At 41.7% G+C, this 23,610-nt stretch overlaps 1 protein-coding gene and 1 pseudogene across 6 annotated transcripts in view; both read left to right on the top strand.

Moving 5' to 3' along the window:
• SFI1 (SFI1 centrin binding protein) overlaps nucleotides 1-23,610 on the top strand; it is an 83,752-nt gene that overhangs the window by 18,353 nt on the left and 41,789 nt on the right. For all 6 annotated transcript variants that reach the window (XM_061141491.1, XM_061141493.1, XM_061141492.1 and 3 more), the window contains 4 exons: nucleotides 8,726-8,836; nucleotides 14,058-14,152; nucleotides 17,006-17,123; nucleotides 18,986-19,088. In XM_061141491.1, the coding sequence (XP_060997474.1) occupies nucleotides 8,726-8,836; nucleotides 14,058-14,152; nucleotides 17,006-17,123; nucleotides 18,986-19,088 (427 nt within the window). The remainder of the gene's footprint in view (nucleotides 1-8,725; nucleotides 8,837-14,057; nucleotides 14,153-17,005; nucleotides 17,124-18,985; nucleotides 19,089-23,610) is intronic.
• On the top strand, nucleotides 22,072-23,271 carry LOC133057931 (poly [ADP-ribose] polymerase 1-like; annotated as a pseudogene).

The following is a 23,610-nucleotide window of genomic DNA, read 5'->3' as shown; positions in this document are numbered from 1 at the left end:
TCTTGGATACAGAATTCCGGGTGAAGCAGAAAAGGATTGCTTTGCCAGGCAGAGGGGGACACAGTGGGCTAATCCCACAAAACAAAGTGTCCCAACTTGGGGAAGACAGTGACAAGTTTTATAATAATTGTTCAAGGAGGGCGTGATCAGCTCGTGGACATTCTTCTGCTGGGTTGGTGTTGAGGCAAGTAGGAGTCCACATCATCAGCCTGCAGGTCCAGCTGGTCTGGGGTCTACATGCTGTGTATTAATCATTAACTTCTCCCGCCTGAAGGGGGTTTTAATATCCACAGAGCAGCTCAGAGATACTGTCCTGTGGGTCCTTTGATGGGAAACAGGACCCTGCCCCAAGGCTGCTTTCGACTATTCTTTTCTCCCTGGTCTCCCAACCTCTCCCTTCCCTAATTAACGACTGCTTGAATCTGCCCATTGGAACGCAGGGAAGATCATGGAGGCTGAATGAAGGCTGTTTCCTGTAATCAAAAAAATGAAGGACACAAAGGCCTTGTGCCCAGGAGCCCCACTTTTCTTCTCTACAAATGGTGGTCCTGTGACTTGGGTGATTTGTCCTCACCTGCTTGCATTTTGGGTGTTGAGGGTTACCTTGTCACCTGGTTTTGTTGTAGTTGATACATGAGTTTTTGGTTTTTCTGCATGGTTTCTCTGTGTGTTTTATAAGGATTCAGAGATTGAAAAACTATGTGGCTGCCTTCACTCTCTTCCCCAAATCCTTTTCCTGCTTAATTTTTTTATAACTTAAATTTGACTCATTTAACTGGAAACCTCTTCAAATAATATCTATTTATATACCAAGTATTGGGAAATGCTAATTGTGTTAGAAATGCATTTGACTCCAAGTTAGAGAAAGTCAGAAGATGGCTTATGCAAATCAGGATTTGGTTTTTCTCACAGTCTGGTTGGAAAAGATGCTGATGCTGAGAAGACTGAAGGCTGAAGGAGAAGGGGGTGCAGAGGATGAGAGGCGTCCCCGACTTAACGGACATGAATTTAAGCAAACTCCAGGGGATAGTGAAGGACAGGGGGTCCTGGTGTGCTGCAGTCCGTGGGGTCGCATGGAGTTGGACACAACTTAGTGACTGAACAACAGCTGTTTGGGGATGTCATCAGAGACTCAGACTTTTAGACACTTTTTAGTTCACCATCCTGAGCATACTGGCCCTTCATCCTCAGAGATGGCGCTGCTGAGTCACAAGATGGCTGTTCTGGCTTCACACAGAAGGGGCAAGGAAGGGTCGTATCAGCCAGACCTGTCTCTCTCAGGAAGGCAAAGCTTGCCTAAACCCCCAGCTGCGTTCTGCTTTTGTCTCATGGGCTAGAGCTCTGTCACTGGGCTCTTTAGCTACAGAAGATGCTGGGGCCAAAAACCTTCCCAGCCTTTCTGGTGGATGCTAGTGAGGACGTAGAGGCCGGGCAGGGGGTGTTGGGTATCTACGGCCCATGTCTGCCTCACTGCATTAGAGCAATCATGTTGTACTCTTGTTCCTTTCTTTGCTCTTGAGTGGTAGCAGGGATCAAGGAAAGAATACTGGGCTGGATTTTAGAAGACCTGAGTTTTGGTTCTTAACCAGACCCTAGATAATCACTTGATCTGGGATTAAGTTACGACTCTGGGCCTCTGTTTCTCAAATTGTAAAATTGAGAAAATTTGTTCTCTAAGCATCTACCAGAATTATAATTCTGATACTGTGTTTTCATTGACTTTGAAATTTGTGATGGAGTGGGTATTTTCAACTTGCAATCTCTTTTTAAATCAAGTGGGTTATAACTTTGGGCAAGGTTGGGCATATTGATCTTTTACCCCGTTTTTTTTGGTCTTTTCCCATATTGAGTTATTTATCTCTCACTTTTAGGAATGTTAGAAGAGAATGATATCATACCAGAAGTTTGAGAATAATGCCTTTATGTGCTTGGAGAATGTTTTGACTTCTATAAACCATAGTTGTTTTATGTTTTATTATTAATATATGGAACCAGAATAACCACTGAATTAGTAAGGGCAAAAATAATATAGTATGGGTCCAAAGGTAAGTAGGAAGTATCACTTCTCTTTCTGAAGAGAAGATCTGAACAAATTAACTCAGCTAATTTGGAAAGTAGATAAAAACATCATATCCATTTAGAGTATTTAGTTTATCAGTATTTATTCCTCATTCTTAACTGAGGCCTTGCTTCCTATTTTCTTGAGAAAATAGAAGTAACAGAAGAGACCATCACTGCATCTCCCCATGGCCAGCATCTCTCACCATGTGACTTGCTTTCCCTACTGTGAGGGAAATGAACTCTCCACGTTCTCATCTCTGGCCAGATCTTCTGGTGCTGTGTTTCCCAGTGCCTACTCCAGGCCATCACACTAGCAGTTTTTTTTCCCCCCTCTCCTTTCTGCATTAATTTCCCCCTCTTTACTGGATCATTTGCACCAGCATATAATGCTATTTTCCTATCCTGGAAAAAAATCTCTTTGATGCTACTTCTTCCTGCAGCTAGTTCTCCGTCTCTTTGCTGTCCTTCACCTCACATCTCCTAAACATCCCCAGGCTCTTCAGCACCTCTTTTTGTAGTCTAAAATTTATCTCACGAGGCTTTTGTTTTCCACCTTGCCACCAAAACTGTTTTTACTTTTGTAAGGTCATTTTGTTGTTGTTCAGTTGCTAAGTTGTGGCTGACTCTCTGTGACCCCATGGACTGTAGCACGCCAGGCTCTCCTGTCCTCCTGGAGTTTGCTCAGATTCATGTCCATTGAGTAGATGATGCTGTCTAACCATCTCATTCTCTGCTGTTTCCTTCTCCTCCTGCCCTCAGTCTTTCTCAACATCAGGGTCTTTACCAATGAGTTGGCTCTTTACACCAGGTGGCCAGAGTATTGGAGCTTCAGCATCTGTCCTTCCAATGATATTCAAGGTTGATTTCCTTTAGGATTGACTGGTTTGATCTCCTTACAGTCCAAGGGACTCTCAAGAGTCTTCTCCAGCACCATAGTTAGAGAACATTAATTCTTTGGCGCTCAGCCTCCTTTATGATCCAGCTCACATCTGTACATGATGACTGGAAAAGCCATAGCTTTGACTATATGGGCCTTTGTTGCAAAGTGACATCTCTGCTTTTTAATACCCTATGTTTGTTACAGTTTTTCTTCCAGGAAGCGAGTGTCTTTTAATTTCATGGCTGCAGTCACCATCCACAGTGATTTTTTTAGCCCAAGAAAATAAAATCTGCCACTGCCACTTTTTTTCCTTCTATTTACTATGAAGAAATGGGACTGGATGCCATGATCTTAGTTTTTTGAATGTTGAGTTTTAAGCCAGCTTTTTCACTCTCCTCTTTCACTTTCGTCAAAAGGCTCTTTAGTTCCTCTTTGCTTTCTGTCATAAAGGTGGTGTCATCTGCATATCTGAGGTTATTGATATTTTTCCCGGCAATCTTGATTCCAGCTTGTGCTTCATCCAGTCTAGCATTTTGCATGACGTATTCTGTATATAAGTTAAATTAGCAAAGTGACAATATACAGCCTTGTTGTACTCCTTTTCCAGTTTTGAACTGTCATTTTTTCCATGTCTGGTTCTGCCTGTTGCTTCTTGACCCACATACATGTTTCTCAGGAGGCAGGTAAGGTGGTCTGGTATCCCATGTCTTTAAGAATTTTTCATAGTTTATCATGCTCCACACAGTCATAGGCTTTAGTGTAGTCAGTAAAGTGGAGGTAGATGTTTTTCTGGAACTCTCTTGCTTTCCCCACGATCCAATGAATGTTGGCAATTTGATATCTGGTTCCTCTGCTTCTTCAAAACCCATCTGTACATTGAGAAGTTCTTGATTCACACATTGCTGAAATCTAGCTTGAAGGGTTTTGAGCATAAACTTACTAGCATGTGAAATGAATGCAATTTTACAGTAGTTTGAACATTCGTTGGCCTTGCCCTTCTTTGGAATTGGAATGAAAACTGACTTTTTTTTTTTTTTTTTAGTTGGAGGCTAATTACTTCACAACATTTCAGTGGGTTTTGTCATACATTGATATGAATCAGCCATAGAGTTACACGTATTCCCCATCCCAATCCCCCCTCCCATCTCCCTCTCCACCCGATTCCTCTGGGTCTTCCCAGTGCACCAGGCCCGAGCACTTGTCTCATGCATCCCACCTGGACTGGTGATCTATTTCACCATAGATAATATACATGCTGTTCTTTCGAAACATCCCACCCTCACCTTCTCCCACAGAGTTCAAAAGTCTGTTCTGTACTTCTGTGTCTCTTTTTCTGTTTTGCATATAGGATTATCGTTACCATCTTTCTAAATTCCATATATATGTGTTAGTATGCTGTAATGTTCTTTATCTTTCTGGCTTACTTCACTCTGTATATGAATCCTGTGGCCACTGCTGAGTTTTCCAAATTTGCTGACATTTTGAGTGCAGAACTTTAACAGCATCATCTTTTAGGATTTTAAATAGCTCAGCTGGAATTCCATCACCTTCACTAGCTTTGTTTATAGTAATGCTTCCTAAGGCCGACTTCACACTCCAGGATGTCTGGCTCTAGGTGAGTGACCACACCATTTTGTTTTTCTGGGTCATTAAGACCTTTTTTGTACAGTCCTTTTGTGTATTCTTGCCACTTCTTCTTTATCTCTTCTGCTTCTGTTAGATCCTTACTGATTATGTCCTTCAGCATGCCCATCCTTGCATGAAGTGTTCCCTTGATATCTCCAGTTTTCTTGAAGAGATCTCTAGTCTTTCCCATTCTATTATTTTCCTCTATTTCTTTGCCTTGTTTATTTAAGAATTCACCATTGATTTTAGTAAGCTCACTACATTTGCTAAAATCAATAGTGAATTCTTAAATTTCCTCTCATTTGACTTACCGGAGCATTAGCCAGCCCACCATTCTCTCTTCTAAGAAGCCCTTTCTTCTCCCAGCTCCCAGGTTACCATCACCTCACAGCCTCCCCTCCAACTCTGCTCCTCCCACTGTTTTGCTGGTTCCTCCTCACCTAAGTCCCCCACCCGCAGTCCTTGCACTGCCTCTCTGTCTGCATCCCACTCCTGGCAACCTCATCAAATCCAGATGATCCCCAGAGGTATGCACTCGCCCAGACCTCTCCCTTGAACTCTCGACTGCTGCCCGCATGACACTGCTCCCCGCACCAGCTAGACGTTACAGCTCAGCGTGTCCATAGCCAAAGTCTGGATCTTCCTCACAGACCTCCCTGCTAAGTCTTCCCCTCTCCAGTAAAGGAAACGCCCGTCCTTCCAGAGGGAGTCCTCCTCGCTAGCTCTTATTTCCTCGCACCCCAACTGCAGTAGCACACGCCAAAACTGGTGATTCAGCCTCGGGACTAGACAGACTCGAGCTCTCTTCAGCGCCTCTAGTCGCCCCCACAGTGGTTCAGGCCGTCACTGTGTCCCCCGTGAATGACTCCAGGAGCCTCAGCGCTGGCCTCCTGCTTCCAGCCGTGTCCTCAGTTGGTCTCTTTACGCAGGCCAAGGGCTGTTTCCCATCCTGCTGATGGTAAAAACCAGAGTCCTTACTGTGACTTACAGGCCAGTCACCTATTTTTGTTTTAACTATTTGTGGATCTTTTCCTTTTTTTCATTTCTGCCATCATAGTTTTAATTTCCAAGAGTTCTTTTTGTTGTTGTTGTTCTATGAGTGTTCCTTTAAAAAAAAAAAAAAGTAAAGGACTTCCTTAGTGGTCCATTGCTTAAGACTTCACCTTCCAATGTAGGGAATGTGGCTTTGATCCCGGGTCTGAGAGCTAAGATTCCACATGCCTTGCAACCAAAAACCTAAAACATGAAATAGAAGCAATATGGTAACAAATTCAATAGATTTCCAAATAATAATAATAATAATAACATCCTCGAGGCTCATAACTTTTTGAGGTTAGTATAGTGATTCGTTTTTGAGATTTTTGCACTCATTCTTCTAAGCTGCTTTTTTGTGTGTGCTTTTGTTCACTGTCGCATGTGACAGCCTTCCCTCAAACGTCAAGAGATCCTTTTATTGTCAGCCCATGTTTAAGAGTTAGGCACTAAAACTCAAATTTAGAAGATAGATACATCTATTATATCTGTATGCATAAGGACTTGTAAATTGAGGGTTTCCCTTTAGGCTTTTGACAGTTTCACTGGGAGACCTCCATCTTGCAGTATCTGAAGTCTTTTTTTCCCTTAGGCTGTTCAGCTTTCCCCAGAGGAGAGAATCTTCCAAACTCCTTCTGGGTTGAGGTGGAGTGGAGCGGAGGCAGTGGTTACAGACTTGGCGGCAGGCAGAGGAGGGGGAATGTGGGTCTTATTGTATGTAGACTCTCAGTTTAGGACCATCTCTTGAGCTCTGCCTGATGTTGGGAGAGTCCAGTGCCACTCAGGTTCATTCTCTCCAGAGATAAGCCCAAGTCTCTGCCCGAGTGAATAATAGGATGCAGGAGCCTAACCTCTTCTTACAGGCTTGCAGAACAATCCTGTGTTTTCATCCCAACCCAGGCCTCCGCACTTCCTGATGCCGCTCATGCCCACACCTTTCTTGGGTCTGTGCCACCATCCACTTGCCTCTTGCCCCCAGACACTCAGTTCTCTCTTTCTCTCACCTGTTGATTCGTTGCGACCCTCCTGCCTGCTTTCTCTTGTCTAAAATTTGTTGGCGTCTCTTGTTTAGCATTGTTGTTTCCATTCCCTTTCTTTGTGGGCTTACACCTTTTTAAAGTATTTGCTGTTATTTTAGTGAGGTTTTGGGAAAGAAAGGAAATGGATGGATAGAGTCGATAGTAGAAGGAAGTACTTGTGCAAAGGGGTGTGGTTCTTTTCCATTAAAAGTTATGGACAAAGCTGTTCAAAATTTTTTCAAACTAAAGAAATCTGTAATACAGGAAACACCAATCTCCTGTAATGCCTCCCTGAGAGAGAACTGCTAGTAACAGTTTGGTATTCTGGAGGTCTTTTCAGGATTTTAATATGTATAGTATAATAATTTCTGTATGTACACATGCATACATGCATATGGACATGTTTTTATGTATACATATATTTTATACATATTTATTTGGTATGTATTATATTCTAACACGGGTATTGGAAATACAAAAATGACTAATAACTTCTTTAAAAAAGTTACACATGTCATATTTTACCTGCCATGAGGTGGTGGTGGTGTTTGTTCAGTTGCTGAGTCGTGTCCAACTCTTTGAGACCCCATGGACTACAGCATGCCAGGCCAGGTTTCCCTGTCCTTCAGCATCTCCCAAGTTTGCTCCAGCTCTTGTCCATTGAGTTGCTGTTGCCATCCAACGATCTCATCCTTTGTTGCCCCCTTCCCCTCCTAGCCTGAAGCTTTGTTTTTTCATCCAGCAGGTTTTCTGGAGTACCTTCCATTTCAGTATCTTTAGTTCTATTCATAAAAAAATGACTATGCATCATTGATTGAATTTGACATTGGTTAGAATTTAAGCTCTTCTCTTTTGATGGGTATTTGTGGTGATTTTCTTTTATTTATTATTATGAAAATAGGTGAATTTCTTTATTTTCATTTTTTTCTTTCTTTTTCAAATTCGTTTCCCATTTACATTATTGCAGAATATTGAGCAGAGTTCCCTGTGCTGTATAGTAGGTCATTGCTGATTATCTGTTCTAAACATAGCAGTGTGTACGTGTCCACCCAAAACTCCCAGTCTATCCCTCCACCCACTCCCTCCCTCCTGCTGACCCAGAGTTCGTTCTCTAAGTTTGTGAGTCTTATTTCTGTTTTGTAGATAAATTCATTTGTATCATTTTTCAAAAGATTTTGCATATAAGTGATATCATAGGATGTTTGTCTTTCTCTGTCTCTTCACTTAGTATGATAATCTCCAGGTCCATCCATGTTGCTGCAAATGGCATTATATCATTTTTTATGGGCAAATAGTATTCCATTGTATGTATGTACCACATCTTCTTTATCAGTATATCTGTTGATGGACATTTAGGTTGCTTCCATGTTCTGGCTATTGTTAATAGTGCTGCAGCGACCATTGGGAGTTTAATATCTCTATGTATATTTTTGTCAGCCAGTTTTTTAAAACCTGTAACTGAGTGAGGTAACCTGCAGAACCAGGAAAAATGTGGAGTGACTGACAGGTCAGAGTTCCCGAGCAATCAGTCTTCTTGACCATGCTTGTTAACATCAGTACACTCTCACTGCCCTGCTGTTTTCTTTCTTAGTAGGTTTTTCCCTTCTTATTTTATCTTGCTTCTGTTTTGCTCTTGTTATAAATCCCCTGGCGAGATTTCAATTAAACTAATACACTCTGTTCTCTTAAGTCGTAGGAATGCCATTAGGCATTTGCTTATTTTATAACTTTTAACCTCCTGGGTATGTAAAAGAGAAGAGGACTTGCTATCTTTTACTAATCAAATATTTTTCAGTCCTGTGAATGAAAAAATTAAGAATGTTAATTCTCAACTCAGAGTGTTTGAAAAGTCAGATTTTTTACTTTCACATCTTTAATTGATCTAGAATATAAAATTTTTTAGCCTTATTTCTAGTTTAAGTAAATCTAAGATTTTGACCTGAAAAAGTTAAATATGTATATTTTTAATCTATATTTTGATGTTATCAAATAATGAGCCACAGTTTTCTATGAGAAAACAATAACCATAAGAAACGGTAATTTGGGGATAGATACCATCTCCAGCATCATCGTGTGTCTCTCTGATTTTTTATTTTTCCTTCGGTAGGCTTTACTATGAACAAAGAATTCTGCGAAAGGTCTTTGAAGAATGGAAAGAAGAGTGGTGGGTTTCCCATCGAGAGTGGAAACTCCGTGTTCGAGCTGACTGTCACTACAGGTCAGATTTCATGTTATATTACTTTAATTTTACTGGTGAAGTGAAGTGAAAGTCGCTCAGTCGTGTCCAGCTCTTTGCAATCCCATGGACTATAGAGTCCATGGAATTCTCCAGGCCAGAGTACTGGAGTGGGTTTGCCTTTCCCTTCTCCAGGGGATCTTCCCAACCCAGGGATTGAACCCAGGTCTCCTGCATTGCAGGCGGTTTCTTTACCAGCTGAGCCACCAGGGAATTTTACTGGTACACATTATCAAATAATTACTTGTCGGCATGATCGTAGATCAAAGGAAGATAAGTCTTTTTTTTCCTAGTTTTATTGAGATATAATTGACATATATTAATTACTGTATGAGTTTTAGGTATACAGAATAGAGATTTCACTTACATATTGTGAAATGATTACCACAAAAAATTTAGTTAACATTCATCATCTCATATAACTGCAATAAAAAAAAATAGGGAAAAAAATTTTCTCCTTGTAATGAGAACTTTCAGGATTTATTCTCTTAAGAATTATCATATATTCTCTTAATAACTGTCATATATATCATACAGCAGTGGTAACTGTAGTCATCATATTATGCCTTGTATCCCCAGAACTTATTTGTGTTATAACTGGAAGTTTGTACCTTTTGACCACTCCCCTAACCCCCATGTCTCTGGTAAACCACAAATCTGATCTTTTTCTCAGTTTTTTTTTTTTTTTTAAAGAATGCACATGTGAGATCTACAATGTTTATCTTTCTGTGACATATTTCTCTTAGCTTAATGCCTTCAAATTCCATCCATCTTGTCAAAAATGATAGGATTTCCTCTTTTATATATATATATATAGTATATATATAGTGTGTATATATATATAGTATATATATATAGTGTATATATATAGTGTGTGTATATAAAGTTTATATATAGTTTTTGTGGAATTGCCTCATTTTTAAATGGCTGAATATATTCTACTTTATGTATTTGGGTTAGCCAAAAAGTTCGTTCTGTTTTTTCCGTAATGAGCTTTTTGACCAACCTAATAGATAGAGCTTTACCCATTCATCCGTCAGTGGACTCTTAGTTTGTTGCCCTGTCTTGGCTTTTGTAATTAATGCTGCTATGAACATGGTGGTGCAGATATATTTTCAAGTTAGTGTTTTTTGTTTCCTTTGGATATATTCCCAGAAGTGGGATTGCTGGACTGTCTGGTAGTTCTATTTTTAATTTTTTGAAGATCCTGCATACTGTTTTCCTTAGTGGCTATTACCAATTTACAAGTCGTACCAACAAACCACAAGGTTCCCTTTTTTCTATATCCTCATCAGCATTTATCTTTTTTTTTTAATCTCTTATTTTAGGGAGACCTAATTTCCTATTTTTCTTTTTTTTAAATTGAGGTAAAATTGGTTTATAGCATTATATCAGTTTCAGATGCACAACATTATAATTTTATCTTGTTGTCCTTTTGGTGATGGCCTAGAGGTGTGAGATGATATCTCATTGTGATTTTGATTTGTATTTTCCTGATGGCTAGTTATCTTTAAGTATGTTTTCATGTACCTATTGGCTGTTTGTGTATCTGCTTGGGGAAAATGTCTGTTTAGGTCATTTGCCCACTTTTATTTATTTTTGTTGAGAATAAGTATATTAAACACATGCAGTGCATTAATGCTCATTTAGAAAAAGAATGATTAAAGGAAGTTGTATAATTTTTAGATTGGATAAAGATGAAAACATTGGGTATTCTGGAACAGTATTTACTTGAACTTAATATATATTTTCAGTTTTCCTATCATAGGACTTTTGAGCACCCCAAAGGCTTAATTATCTCTATAAAAAAAGTAACCTCACTTTTCAGTCTTTTGTCTTCTTTACCTTTGCCCACTTTTAAAATCGATTATTTGATTTTTTGCTATTGAGTTGTGTGAGTTCTTTATATATTTGGATATTAATCCCTTATCAGATATATGGGTTGCAAATATTTTTTCACATTTTGTAGGTTGTCTTTTTTACCTTATTGACTGTATTTTGCTGTGCATAAGCCTTTTGGTTTACTGTAGTCCTACTTTTTTATGTTGTTGCTTGTGCTTTGGGTATCATATCCAAAGAATTATTGCTAAGACCTATGTGAAGGAGCTTTTTTCTTACGTTATGTTTTCTCCTGGGAATACCATGGTCTTGCATTTAAGTCTTTAATCCATTTCTATTTAATTTTTGTGAGTGGTGTTAGATAGGGGTCTAGTTGCATTTTTACATGTGAATATCCAATTTTTACCAGCACCATTTATTGGAGAGACTGTTTTCCCCCATTGATTCTTGGCTCTGTTGTCAAATACTAGTTGACTGTATATATTTGGTTTGATCTGGGGGCCCTGGATTCTGCTCCATTGGTCTCTGTGTTTTTATGCCATGGCATTGTATGCGCTGTGCTTAGTTGATCAGTCGTGTCTGACTCTGCAACCTCATGGACTGTACCCCGCCAGGGTCCTCTGTCCATGGGGATTCTCCAGGCAAGAATTCTGGAGTGGGTTGCCATGCCCTCCTCTAGGGGATCTTCCCAACCCAGGGATCGAACCCGTATCTCCTGCATTGCAAGTGGGTTCTTTACCATCTGAGCCACCAGGGAAGCCTGTGAGGTTGTATACTACCACTTTATATATAGCTTGAAAACAGGAAGTGTGATGTCTCCTGCATTGTTCTTTCTGAGGATAGCTTTGACTATTTGAGGTCTTTTGTAATTCCACATAACTTTTAGGATTGTTTTTTCTACTTCTGTAAAAATGAGATTGGAATCTTGGTCGGGGTTGCATTGAATCTACAGATGACTTTTGGTAGTATTGACATTTTAACAATATTTTCCCAGTTCATGAACATGGACCACCTTTCTGTTTGTCTGTATCTTCTTTGATTTCTTTCATTAGTGTCTTGTAGCCTTCAGAGTAGAGACCTTTCACTTCCTCAGTTAAATTTATTCTTAAATCTTTTGTTATTTTTGATGCTGTTGTAAATGGGATTGATTTACTTCTTTCTTTTTCAGATAATTTGTTGTTACTGTAGAGAAATGCTACTTATATTTTACATTAATTTTATATCCTATGACTTTACCGAGTCCATTGATTAGATCTAAAAGTTTCTTGGTTGAGTCTTTAGGAGTTTCCATATATAAAATCATGGCATCTGCAGATAGAGACAGTTTTACTTCTTCCTTTTCAATCTGATGCGTTTTATTTCTTTTTCTTGCCCAGTTGCTCTGGCTGGGACTTCCAGTACTATGTTGAATAGGAGTGGTGAGAGTGGGCACGCTTGTCTTGATCCTGATCTCAGAGGAAAAGCTCTCAGCCTTTCTCCGTTGAGTGTGGTGCTAGCTGTGGGCTCATGATAGGTGGCATTTATTATATCGAGACACTGGTGATCTTACGGTTTTCTTTTTTTCATTCTATTAATGTGGTGTGTCGTATCGATTGAGTTTGTGGTTGTTGGACCATCCTTGTAAGGAGAAAAGTTTTGTATTATTTTCTGTTTTTCTTCAAATTCTTTTTAGAGTAAGCAAGATCAGAGTCCTAAATTAAACCCAAGCACACAATACTGTATGCATGTGAACTTATACACACAGAGATAACCCACTAATTCAGGTAACCATTATGTACTGATCATGCTAATAATTAGAATAGATTTTTCCTCACCGATTCCCACTGCTGTATAATTCTAATTCTGTTTTCTAAACAAGTAAAGTTGCTTTAATTTATGTTGCTTGGGAGGAAATATATACCCAATATAGAACCTTAAGAAAACAGAAAAGAGGGCCTTCCCTGGCAGTCCAGTGGTTAAGATTCCACATTCCCAATTGCAGGGGTCATGAGTTTGGTCCCTGGTCAGGGAACTAAGATCCTGCATGCTGCACAACACAGCCAAATAAAATAAAGTTTAAATTAAAAAAGAAAATGGAAAAGACAGAAAAAAAACTTTTAAAAATTACTCATTTTTTAGTGATAGAAGAAACTCTTAATCCATGACATTCGTATTCCCAGGGATAAGTGAAAAAAGTAAAAAAATTCTATCACATACATATTTTCTATACCTTTTTTAAAAGTAAAAACTTAATATGTCTCACACATTGTATCTTTTCCAAATGTTCACTCGTAATCACGTCTTTAGGCCCTTTGGGGTAGGGTTTCTGATTTATGGATATTTCAGATAAAGTGTAGACAGTGTTTTTGTTAGGGGCTTCACTGATGGCTCAGTTGATGAAGAATCTGCCTGCACTGTAGGAGACCTTGGTTCGATTTCTGGGTCGGGAGGATCCTCTGGAGAAGGGAGAGGCTACCTACTCCAGTATTCTTGGGCTTCCCTTGTGGCTCAGCTGCTAAAGAATCTGCCTGCAATGCGGAAGAGCTGGGTTTGATCCCTGGGTGGGGCAGATCCCCTGGAGAACAGAAAGGCTACCCACTCCAGTATTCTGGCCTGGAGAATTCCATGAACTATATAGTCCATGGGGTTGCAAAGAGTCAGACACGACTGAGTGCTTTTCACTTTCACATAGATAATGTTGTCTCGTTCTAATAAGCTGGCAGAGTGTGAAATCAGGTCTTAGGAAATGGGGTAGTGAAGAGATGGAGGGACTGACAGTCTTGTGGATAATGTATGTATTGAGAAGGATAAGACAAAGGAGGACACTGACCATGTTTTAATGCAGAGGAGAGGTGGTGTTTTCCATGGCGTGGGTGATTAAGAAATGACTTTCATTCCAAATGCTATAGCTCTCTGGGTGCTGAAGATGAAGTCACTCTCAGGTAATTCATGCCTTTTTTCCCTTAGTGATAACATAAGTTGTGGAGAACAACTCTTCCGTCAAGAAGGACAAACTTCACCGTGATTGTAGGAAATGGAACTTTAGCTTAGGATATGTTGTGGTTTAGTCATTCTCTAAGACCCCATGGACTGTAGCCCTCCAGGCTCCTGTGTCCAAGGCATTTTACAGGCAAGAATGCCAGAATGGGTTAACATTTCCTTCTCTAGGGGATGGTCCCGACCCAGGGATCGAACCCACGTCTCCTGCTTGGCAGGCAGGTTCTTTACCGCTGAGCCACCCGGGGAGCCCGGCTTAGGATATGGATTGGCTTTTCTGTGTGAGAAGGGTTCTGTTAATTTTTCCTGTGTGCAGAACGGACTGGGTGTGTCAGATTAAGAGTTGTTTTGTTTTAAAGAAACACTGCTTGCTTTTGTGGCTCCTCAGATATTACTTGTACAGCCTGATGTTCCAGACCTGGAAGACCTACGTGTACCAGCAACGGGAGATGAGGAGCAAGTACCTGAGAGCTGAGAATCATGGTGAGAAGAGGAAGTACATGCTAAAGAAAATGCCTCCATTTACTTGTTTTTGCTTTTTTCCCCCTTTATTAAGACTTAATTGGGAGTTCCTGGTGGTCTCATGGTTAGGATTTGACATTTTCACTGCCATGGTCTGGGTTCAGTCCCTTGGTCGGGAAACTTGAGATGTTGAATAGAAGTGGTGAGAGGAGTCGTCCTTGCTGTAGACTTGGTTAGTGGGAAAGTTTTCGAGTTCCTCACCATTAAGCATGGTATAGACTTCTTGTAGATATTTGTTATCAAGTTTAGTAAGATCCCTCCCTTTTCTTAGTTTACTGAGAGCCCAGATTTACTTTTAGAGAAGCTTCTGTGAAGGACAAGTACATTGTCTTTGAGAGAGAATAATTCTGAGTCAAAGGGGAGAGTTGTTTGACTCCCCTTCTTATTTTCCAGGATGTGTGATTTCTCAGCAGGAGCTCCTGTGATCATATCCCCATGGTTTTTCTCCATGAGGCATGGTTTGGGCACCTGCCATGCACGTCAACATGATTTGCGTGAACTGGCTGTTCGTGCCCTGCTGGTGCGGCATGCTGGCTGCGTTTCTCCTACAGCACTTGGGGCTGTTGTCTGTCTTGCCACCGTGTGTCACATTACACCACTTGCTTCTGATCTTCTTGGTCCAGGTTGGCCCTTAGTGACCTTGTGACAGTTCAACTCTGGTTGGTATCTGGTTCCTCTGTGAGTTGAACTCAGAAACCCGTGTGGGTGAGTCTAAGGGAAAAAGGCATATTGAATGATAATGTAACCTCCTGCTATTTCTCATAGTCTTGAAGGCCCTGTAGGCCCCTCAAACTCAGCAGGTCCCTTGGACACCTTGTCCACTGCACTCTGTATAGCCCTGCTCTTACCATAGCTAAGAGAGAATGGTAAGCCATTCACCTAGGAATGGCTTCCCCATGCCTACAGCACTCAGCTATCTTGTCTTACAGCACAGCTCCCTGAGCTGTCACTTGCAATCTTCTTTGTCACTGCTGCTACTGCTAAGTCGCTTCAGTCGTGTCTGACTCTGTGCGACTCCATAGACGGCAGCCCACCAGGCTCCACCGTCCCTGGGATTCTCCAGGCAAGGACACTGGAGTGGGTTGCCATTTCTTTCTCCAGCGCATGAAAGTGAAAAGTGCAAGTGAAGTCTCTCAGTCGTGTCCGACTCTTTCTGAGATTCTATAAATGCATATTAAATTTGGAGCCAAAAACTTAGCAACTTAAAAGGCAGTTCCACGTAAGGCTGGAAGGGGGCAATCTCAGAATTCATGGTTCATATTAAGATCAGTTTAAATTTCGCCTAGTCTTTTTGAAACAGCATCACTAAAAAAAAAAAAAACATTCACTTTCAATATCTGGGCACTGACAGAAAATGTTATAAGGCCCTCTTCTTTCATCTCTTTTCATTCATTTTCTTCTTTTCGTAGATAATCTCATTTACTCTTTGCAAATGTACCTTTAAGGAGGCACCATTTTGCAGGTCAGAAACTTGTGTGGGGTTACTTAGCTAAGTGACAAGGACAGTACTCAGGCCCAGCTTGTCTTACTCAGCAGCCTACACTCTAAAACCACAGCGCCATGCTAGCCCTTCTTGCTTGAGATGTGCTGATTCTGGAGGTCTGGGGTGGGCCCATGGAAAACTGAAGTGAAAGTCACTCAGTCGTGTCCACCTCTGCGACACCATGGACTGTAGTCCACCAGGCTCCCCGTCCATGGGATTCTTCAGGCAGGAATACTGGAGTGGTTTGCCATTCCCGTCTCCAGAGGATCTTCCTGACCCAGGGATCAAACCTGGGTTTTCTGCTTTGCAGGCAGATTCTTTATCTTCTGAGCCACCAGGGAAGCCCAAGGAAGCTACATATTAAATTCTTTTTCATCTTTTGATGTGATTTGTCAACAACTATGAAATACAAAGTAAAGCTATAGTCCTCCTGTCCACATTTTAGAGAATGTCCTAGAAATGTTTTACATATTTTTATTTTCTCCTTTGTTTTCTAAAAAAACAAAAAACTTCACCAGTAATGACTCTACCAGTGAAAATGGAATTTACTATAAAGGGAGGCCTGTGGACCTTTGCACCTCCTGTATGTAGTAAATTCTCTTTCCTCTGGGATCGTTACTGGCCCTTTTTATTTTGTCTCACAAATAAATACAGATAGTATCCTTTCCTTTTTATCTTGCTTATTCTACTTTACAAATATTGTTCAAACAGCAAATTTTATAACATGACTTCTTTTTTAACCTTATGTTGCTAAGTTGCTTCAGTTGTGTCTGACTCTTTGTGACCCCATGGACTGTAGCCCACCAGGCTCCTCTATCCATGGGGATACTCTAGGTAAGAATACTGGAGTGGGGTGCCATTTCCTACTCTATTAACCTTATATTAATTGAAATTTAAAAACTCTCCAAAATGGAAAGATAGAATAATTAACTTCTGTGTACCCATCACCCAGCTTCCAATTATTATCAACTCACTAGTCTTGTTACATCCATATCCCCATTCACTTCCCTGCTTCCTTTGTTATTTCACATGTAGATATTGCAGAGTATATAACTCTACAAAAAATAAGGACTTTTAGAGATATCTGAACAGGTGCAGTGCATTGGTTTTCCTTTAAATGTTCTGTAAATGTCATCACTTACATAACTGTTCTTTGCATCTTTATTAACTTTGTAGAGCTTCACAACTTTTCCAGCAGGGGGCACTGGAAGACTGCAGGAATTTAGATACTCAGAGGAGGGACCGTCTGAGAGCTTCTGAGCTTTTTTGTCTTAATCCAGAGTAATCCATCTCTCTTAACCCCTTCTTGGAAATCTTTTTGGTGCATCTAGATGCAAAGCAAAAGATGCGACAGGCCTGGAAGTCCTGGTTGATCTACGTGGTTTTCCGTAGGACCAAACTTGAGATGCAGACCACTGCCCTGGAGTTCAGGCGGCAGAGTATTCTGTGGTGAGTGTGCTGCATGGCCTACAGGTCAGCAGCATTCGTTTTTACCTCATCCTTGCTTTATACTGCTGGAAAGCCAGCATAAAAACTCACCTTAAAACATTTTGAGTATAACTGATACATAATAAATATCTATTGGCACCTTGTTCGACATTAAGATCAGGTTTTCACAAAATCATAAGTAACACTAATTGAGTATTTACTGTTAAGCCTTGTGTTAAGTTTCTGTGTATGTTAATTTCTTAATGTAAAGTGCCCCATTTACTCCTTCCCATAAACTATAAGATAAATACTCTTATTCCACAGATTAAGACACGTGAGCTCAAACAAGTTACTCAACCTTTCTACTGTGTGTGAGTTGTAATTAGCAAAACTGGGGCACACCCACCCATCTTTCTGATGTCACAGCTCACACTTTTACCTGCTGCCCTGCACTGCGTCTCAGCGTCTCTTCCGTTGGAGAGACCGCCTGAGTCAGTCCACTTTGAAGCCGGAAGTGTGTGGCAGTGAGCTGCTTTATAATGGAACCGATGCCTCTGCATTGTTCCCAGCGGTTCCCTGGTGTCCCAGCAGCAGCGCGCTGAAAGCTTAGGTCCTGGCCAAGAGAGCGGGGCTCTGTGTATAGCGTGGATAAGAGCAGAAGCCTTGCAGCTAGACTGACTTGGGTTCAATCCCCTGTTCTCACAAGTACTGGGTCACTTCACTTCTCCAGGCCTCATTTTCCTCACACTGTGAGGTGTCTTTTTCAGGTGGTCATGGGAAATACATAATGTAATACTTGTGAAGTATTTAGCCTAGTGTCCAGACCATCATAAAGAAGTTATTTAAAATGTTTGTTATTTAAAATTTATTCAGCAGATATTTGTAAATGGTTAGTAAGTATGTAGTTTCACTAGAGTCTATGGGGGATCTTTCTACATGATTTTATTTATTCAATGTCTGTTAAGGGCTTAAAATGTTTCTGGTTCTAGCTTGAGTCCTGAGGTTACATTCAGGGAACTTATAATTTCTCTAAGTGCTTACAAAGATAAGTAATAATGCCAGATAGGTTGAGATTTTGAAGAGATACAGCTAAGCATGGCTTAAGTTAGGAGGAGGGAGATATTGGTGAGTTAGAGTGACCAGGGTAGGAGGGTGTAAAACAGAAGTCACAAACGCTCATTTCCACATTACTGCTTTTCTGCAGCAAATCAGAAAATAAGTAGGAAGGAACCCGAAACTAGAATGAAACCTGGCAAGGACAGGAGGAAGGGAAGGGATCCATCAAGACTGGAAATCTAAAAGCCATTATTGGGTGACTTCCCTGGGGGTCCAGTGGTTAAAACTCTGCTCTTCCACTGCTTAGGGGCATGGGTTCAATCCCTGGTCAGGGAACCAAGATCCCACATGCTGTGTGGAGTGGCTATAAATAAATACTAGTAGTTTTGCAGTTTATTCTGTGGAATCTCCTGAAATATTTGGCAGTGATTTTTTTTTTTTTAACCCACGTTGGCCAAACAGAGCATATCTAAATTGTCTAAGGCTGGGTCTGACCTTGTGTGCTGAGTCACCTTGGTTGTGTCTGACTCTCTGTGACCCCACAGACTGTAGCCCACTGGGCTTCTCTGTCCATGGGATTCTCCAGGCAAGAATACTGGAGTGGTTGCCGTGCCCTCCCCCGGGGGTCTGACCTTAGGGACCATCAGTTTCCAACCCTTAGCTGGCAGCTCTAGAACCGCTCCTTGATTGTTTCTGGCAGCAGATCTAATGGTGTCAGACCTAGGGAGAGGGACCTGAGCCGGGGGTCTGAGGCCCAGCCCTCACTGCCCTGCTCTTCCGGCTGACCGTGCTCTGACTGGTCCTGTCTTTGATTTGCTCTCCGGCAGGGTGTGCTGGAGTGCGTGGAGACGGCAACTGGACCGAGTCCACCTAGGCCGGACCCTCCAGGCCACGGCCATGAAGCAGCGGGCCCGGAGCCTCCAGCTGCAGGTGAGTCCGCAGACTCAGGCTGCGGGGTCCTCTGTGCATGTGTCAGGCCCCCAGCACGGAGGGCACGCCCGTCTGAGCTTCCTGCTGCTGCCTCTGCTGGCCCTTCATGTAGCTCCAGGGGCGGAGTGAGGGGGAGGCACAAGCCGCGTGGAAGGCTGGACCCTTCAGCAGAGAGGCTGCTGGAAGGAATGCACTAGATGTGTTTTTTTGTTGTTACTTTGTTTTTGGCTGCCCTGGGTCTTCCTTGCTTTGTGCAGGCTCTCTCTCCTTGTGGTGAGTGAGGGCATCTCCCTAGTTTCTGTGCGGCAGCTTCTGTTGTTGCAGAGCACAGCTCTAGAGTGTGCGGGCCTCAGTAGTTGGGGTGCACGGGCTTAGTTGCCCCACAGCATGTGGGGACTTCCCGGACCAGGGACTGAACCCTGCATTGGCAGGCAGATTCCTAACCACTGGACCACCAGGGATGTCCTGCTCGATAAGATTGCCAGTGGTTTTTAGAGAGCTCTTGCTAATCGTGAAGCTGGAATGGGATTTATGAATTTAATTATAAATATACTTAAAGAAACAGCAGTGTTTTTTTTCCTCATGACTTTATTTCCTCATGACTCTTTTCCCATAGCAAATTAGAAAACAGCAAGAGCAAAAACAAACTAAGACCAAAAAGAAAGCCTGGCCTTTCTCATATAATCTTGCTTTATTTCTTTCAGTTCTTTTTTGGGAACACCGCTGACTTTTGGTCAGTTGCAAAGGACTAACATTTATACCAAATGTATGGTCTTTGATAGACTTTCTGAATTTGTCACTTTTTAGTGTCTCTTGGGTATTTATAGGGCTGCCAGTCAGTTACCGAGAACAGGGAAGAAGAGAAAAAGAAGTGCCCATTGCTATATGTAGGAGTAATAACTTAAAAAAAATATTTTACTTATTTGTGCCGAGTCTTTAGTTGTGGCATGTGGGATCTACTTCCCTGACCAGGGATCCTGCAGGCCCCTTGCATTGGGAAGCATGGAGTCTTGGCTGCAGGACCACCAGGGAAATCCCCAGTAACTTTTCTTTAAATTATTTTTTATTTTTGGCTGCGCTGGGTCTTCGTTGCTGCATGTGGGCTTGACTTGCGGCGAGTGGGGGCCCTCTCGTTGTAGCGTGGTGGCTTCTCTTGCTGTGGATACAGCTCTGGAGTGTGTGGGCTTAGTTTCCCTGCGACATGTGGAATCTTCCCGGACCACAGATCAAACCTGTGTCCCCGGCATTGACAGGCAGATTCTTTACCACTGGACCAACAGGGAAGCATGCCCCGCCCCAGTAACTTTTTATTAGATAACATTTTGCATCATCTTTGCAAGTATATGCAATATATGGAGATTGTGTGCAAACCATGTAGATCAGGGGTCAGCACACTTGGCCATGAGTCAGGTTTGGCCAGCTGCCTGTTATAAAATTTTACTGGGATGCAGTTACACCTGTTCGTTTATGTATTGTCTAAGCTGCTGTCAGGCTACAGCGGCAGAATTGAGTAGTTTCAACAGAGACCACATGGTCTGCAAAGCCTAAAACAGTTATTATCTCACCGTTTAAGAAAAAAATTTGTTGACCTCTGAATTCACAAGGTCTTCTGAAGCAATAGGAAGGAAGTAGACTTAGTTGTTGCCAGTGATAATATGGTAACAAGAACAGTAGGAGCAGTAATGGTGTTTTTGTGGTCTTACCATCCTAGACGCCGGACTAAGGCCCTTACGTGTGTTATCGCAATTTTCAAAATTATTTTTAAAAGCCCATATTATTATTACTTTGCCAACAAAGGTCCATCTAGTCAAAGCTATGGTTTTTACAGTAGTCATATATGCATGTGAGAATTGGACTATAAGAAAGCTGAGTGCCGAAGAATTGATGCTTTTGAACTGAGGTGTTGTAGAAGACTCTTGAGAGTCCCTTGGACTGCAAGGAGATCCAGCCAGTCCTAAAGGAAATCAGTCCTGAATATTCATTGGAAGAACTGATGCTGAAGCTCCAATACTTTGCCACCTGATGCGATGAACTGACTCCTTTGAAAAGACCTTGATGCTGGGAAAGATTGAAGGCAGGAGGAGAAGGGGACAACAGAGGATGAGATGGTTGGATGGCATCACTGACTCGATGGACATCAGTTTGAGCAAGCTCCAGGAGTTGTTGATGGACAGGGAGGCCTGGCATGCTGCAGTCCATGGGGTCGCAAAGAGTGGGACACGACTGAGCGACTGATCTGAACTGATTATTATAGGTTAAATAACTCTGATAGCTGGCCCTGACCTTTGTCGTGCAGCTGGCCAAGGTCAGAGGCAGTATTTGAACCCAAGCAGCCTGAAAAGTGCAGAGTCGTTCCTTGACCATCATGCTGCCTTGTCTTTGTAGACTAGTGCTCTCAGGAGGGAGACGGAACTGGGTGAAAAAGCTGAAGCACAGGAACGGAATGAGGCTGGTTTTCCGTCACTGAGGGACTTGGGCTGTCTCAGTGCTCGTCCCTCTCAGCCAGTCACTTTGAGAGCCTGTAAACTCGTTCTGCTGGTGTCACCATTGCTCAGCACACATTTAGAATTCCTTTTTGACGTTTGCCCTTGAAGCTTGCAACAGCGGCTTTAAATGACTATCTTCAGTGATAGGTTTTCATGATTTGAGGTTGGATTTAACTTATAAGACAACCAAAAGTCATCCAGAATCAAATCCAGTGAAAAACATGAGCAATAAGAAAACACTGATATGGACCAAAAGCTTTGTGAGACTCTTAAGACAAATTTTATGTTGCAGATTATAAATAAAATCCTTGTGTCTGGTAAGTACCGTATGATTTACCAAGAACCTTAAGTCATTCCTCTCAATCCTCACATCTCTGAACTAGGCAGGACAGACATCATGAGATATGTGAAATTATAAAAAATGAAGTTTAAGCATAAAAACATGACATATAAAACACTTGTTAAAAATATTAACAGGAGTCTTCCCTGGCAGTCTCATGGTTGAGATTTCACTTTTCAGTGCAGGTCCAATCCTTGGTCCAAGAGCTGAGATTCCTCAGGCCTCACAGCCAACAATCCAAAACATAAAACTGAAGCAATATCATAACAAGTTCAACAAAGATTCCGAAGAAGCCGAGATCATTAGGAAGTATGTGAAGAACACTCACGCGACCACACACAACGCGTACGACTTGGAAGTCGTCGACATCTTCAAGATAGAGCGCTAAGGGGAGAGCCAGCGTTACAAGCCGTTTAAGCAGCTGCATAACCGGAGGCTCCTGTGGCATGGGTCCAGGACCACCAACTTCGCAGGCATCCTGTCCCAGGGTCTCCGGATAGCCCCACCTGAAGCGCCTGTGACAGGCTACATGTTTGGTAAGGGGATCTATTTCGCCGACATGGTCTCCAAGAGTGCCAACTACTGCCACACATCCCAGGGAGACCCAATAGGCTTGATCCTGTTGGGCGAAGTTGCCCTTGGAAACATGTATGAACTGAAACACGCTTCCCATATCAGCAAGTTACCCAAGGGCAAGCACAGTGTCAGAGGTTTAGGCAAAACTACCCCTGACCCGTCGGCTAGTATTACCATGGATGGTGTGGAGGTGCCTCTCGGGACAGGGATTTCGTATGGTGGTAATGACACCTGTCTGCTATATAACGAGTACATCGTCTATGACATTGCTCAGGTCCATCTCAAGTACCTGCTGAAGCTGAAGTTCAACTTTAAGACATCCCTGTGGTGAGCTGTGAGGGGTACAGCCTGCTGACTCACGTGCTTCGCACTGACCAGGCAGAAACCTCAGCTGAGTTGCTGAGGCATAGTAGCTTCACTCAGTCTCCTTAGAAAGGATTTTATATGAACACTTGGTCACATGTTTCAACAATTTTCCCAGCTTTTCAAATCCCTTGATTGTGTTGGGTGGGGGAGCGGGCGGGGGGTTGTTTTGGGGTATTTCTCCTGCCAGCCATAACCCTGGTAGGTACAACTGACAATAGAGGGAAAGTTGGGGAGGGTCTTAACTGTCTAGATTAGTCCAATGAAAGAGCCTTGCAAGCCACGTTAGAACGTCTGCCTTACTGGTTTCCCCAGGGAAGGAAAAAAATAATCTTCTACCCTTGTTTCTAAGTATTCATCTTTAGTTTTGGAAAAATGTTAAGTGTTTATTTTGAAGTCAAAATAAAAACTAATTTCATACTAAAAAAAAAAATAAAAAAATAAAAATGGCCAACAACAGAAAAATTTAAAAAATTAACAGATATCCACATCTCCAACATACAAATTTAAAAGATGTTAACATTTTTCCATGCTTGCCCCCAAATTTGATGTAATTTAATGTAATTAAATTCACATTTCAAGCCATCCCCATCCTTCCTTCTGCCACCTTTCCTTCTTAGAGATAACTCCACCATGATGTTGAAATCCTTATTCTCTTATATTCTTTTTCACTTGTAGAAGTGTATGTATGCAGGTATATAAAGAATAAATGTTCTGGCTTTGTGTAGTTAGAAAACTTATGAATGGCATCATACTT

Source organism: Dama dama, chromosome 5 (genome assembly GCF_033118175.1).
Source record: "Dama dama isolate Ldn47 chromosome 5, ASM3311817v1, whole genome shotgun sequence".
NCBI classification, from domain to species: Eukaryota; Metazoa; Chordata; class Mammalia; order Artiodactyla; family Cervidae; genus Dama; species Dama dama.
Note: the sequence above shows the minus strand (reverse complement) of the source record. Positions and strands in the feature narration are given on the sequence as shown.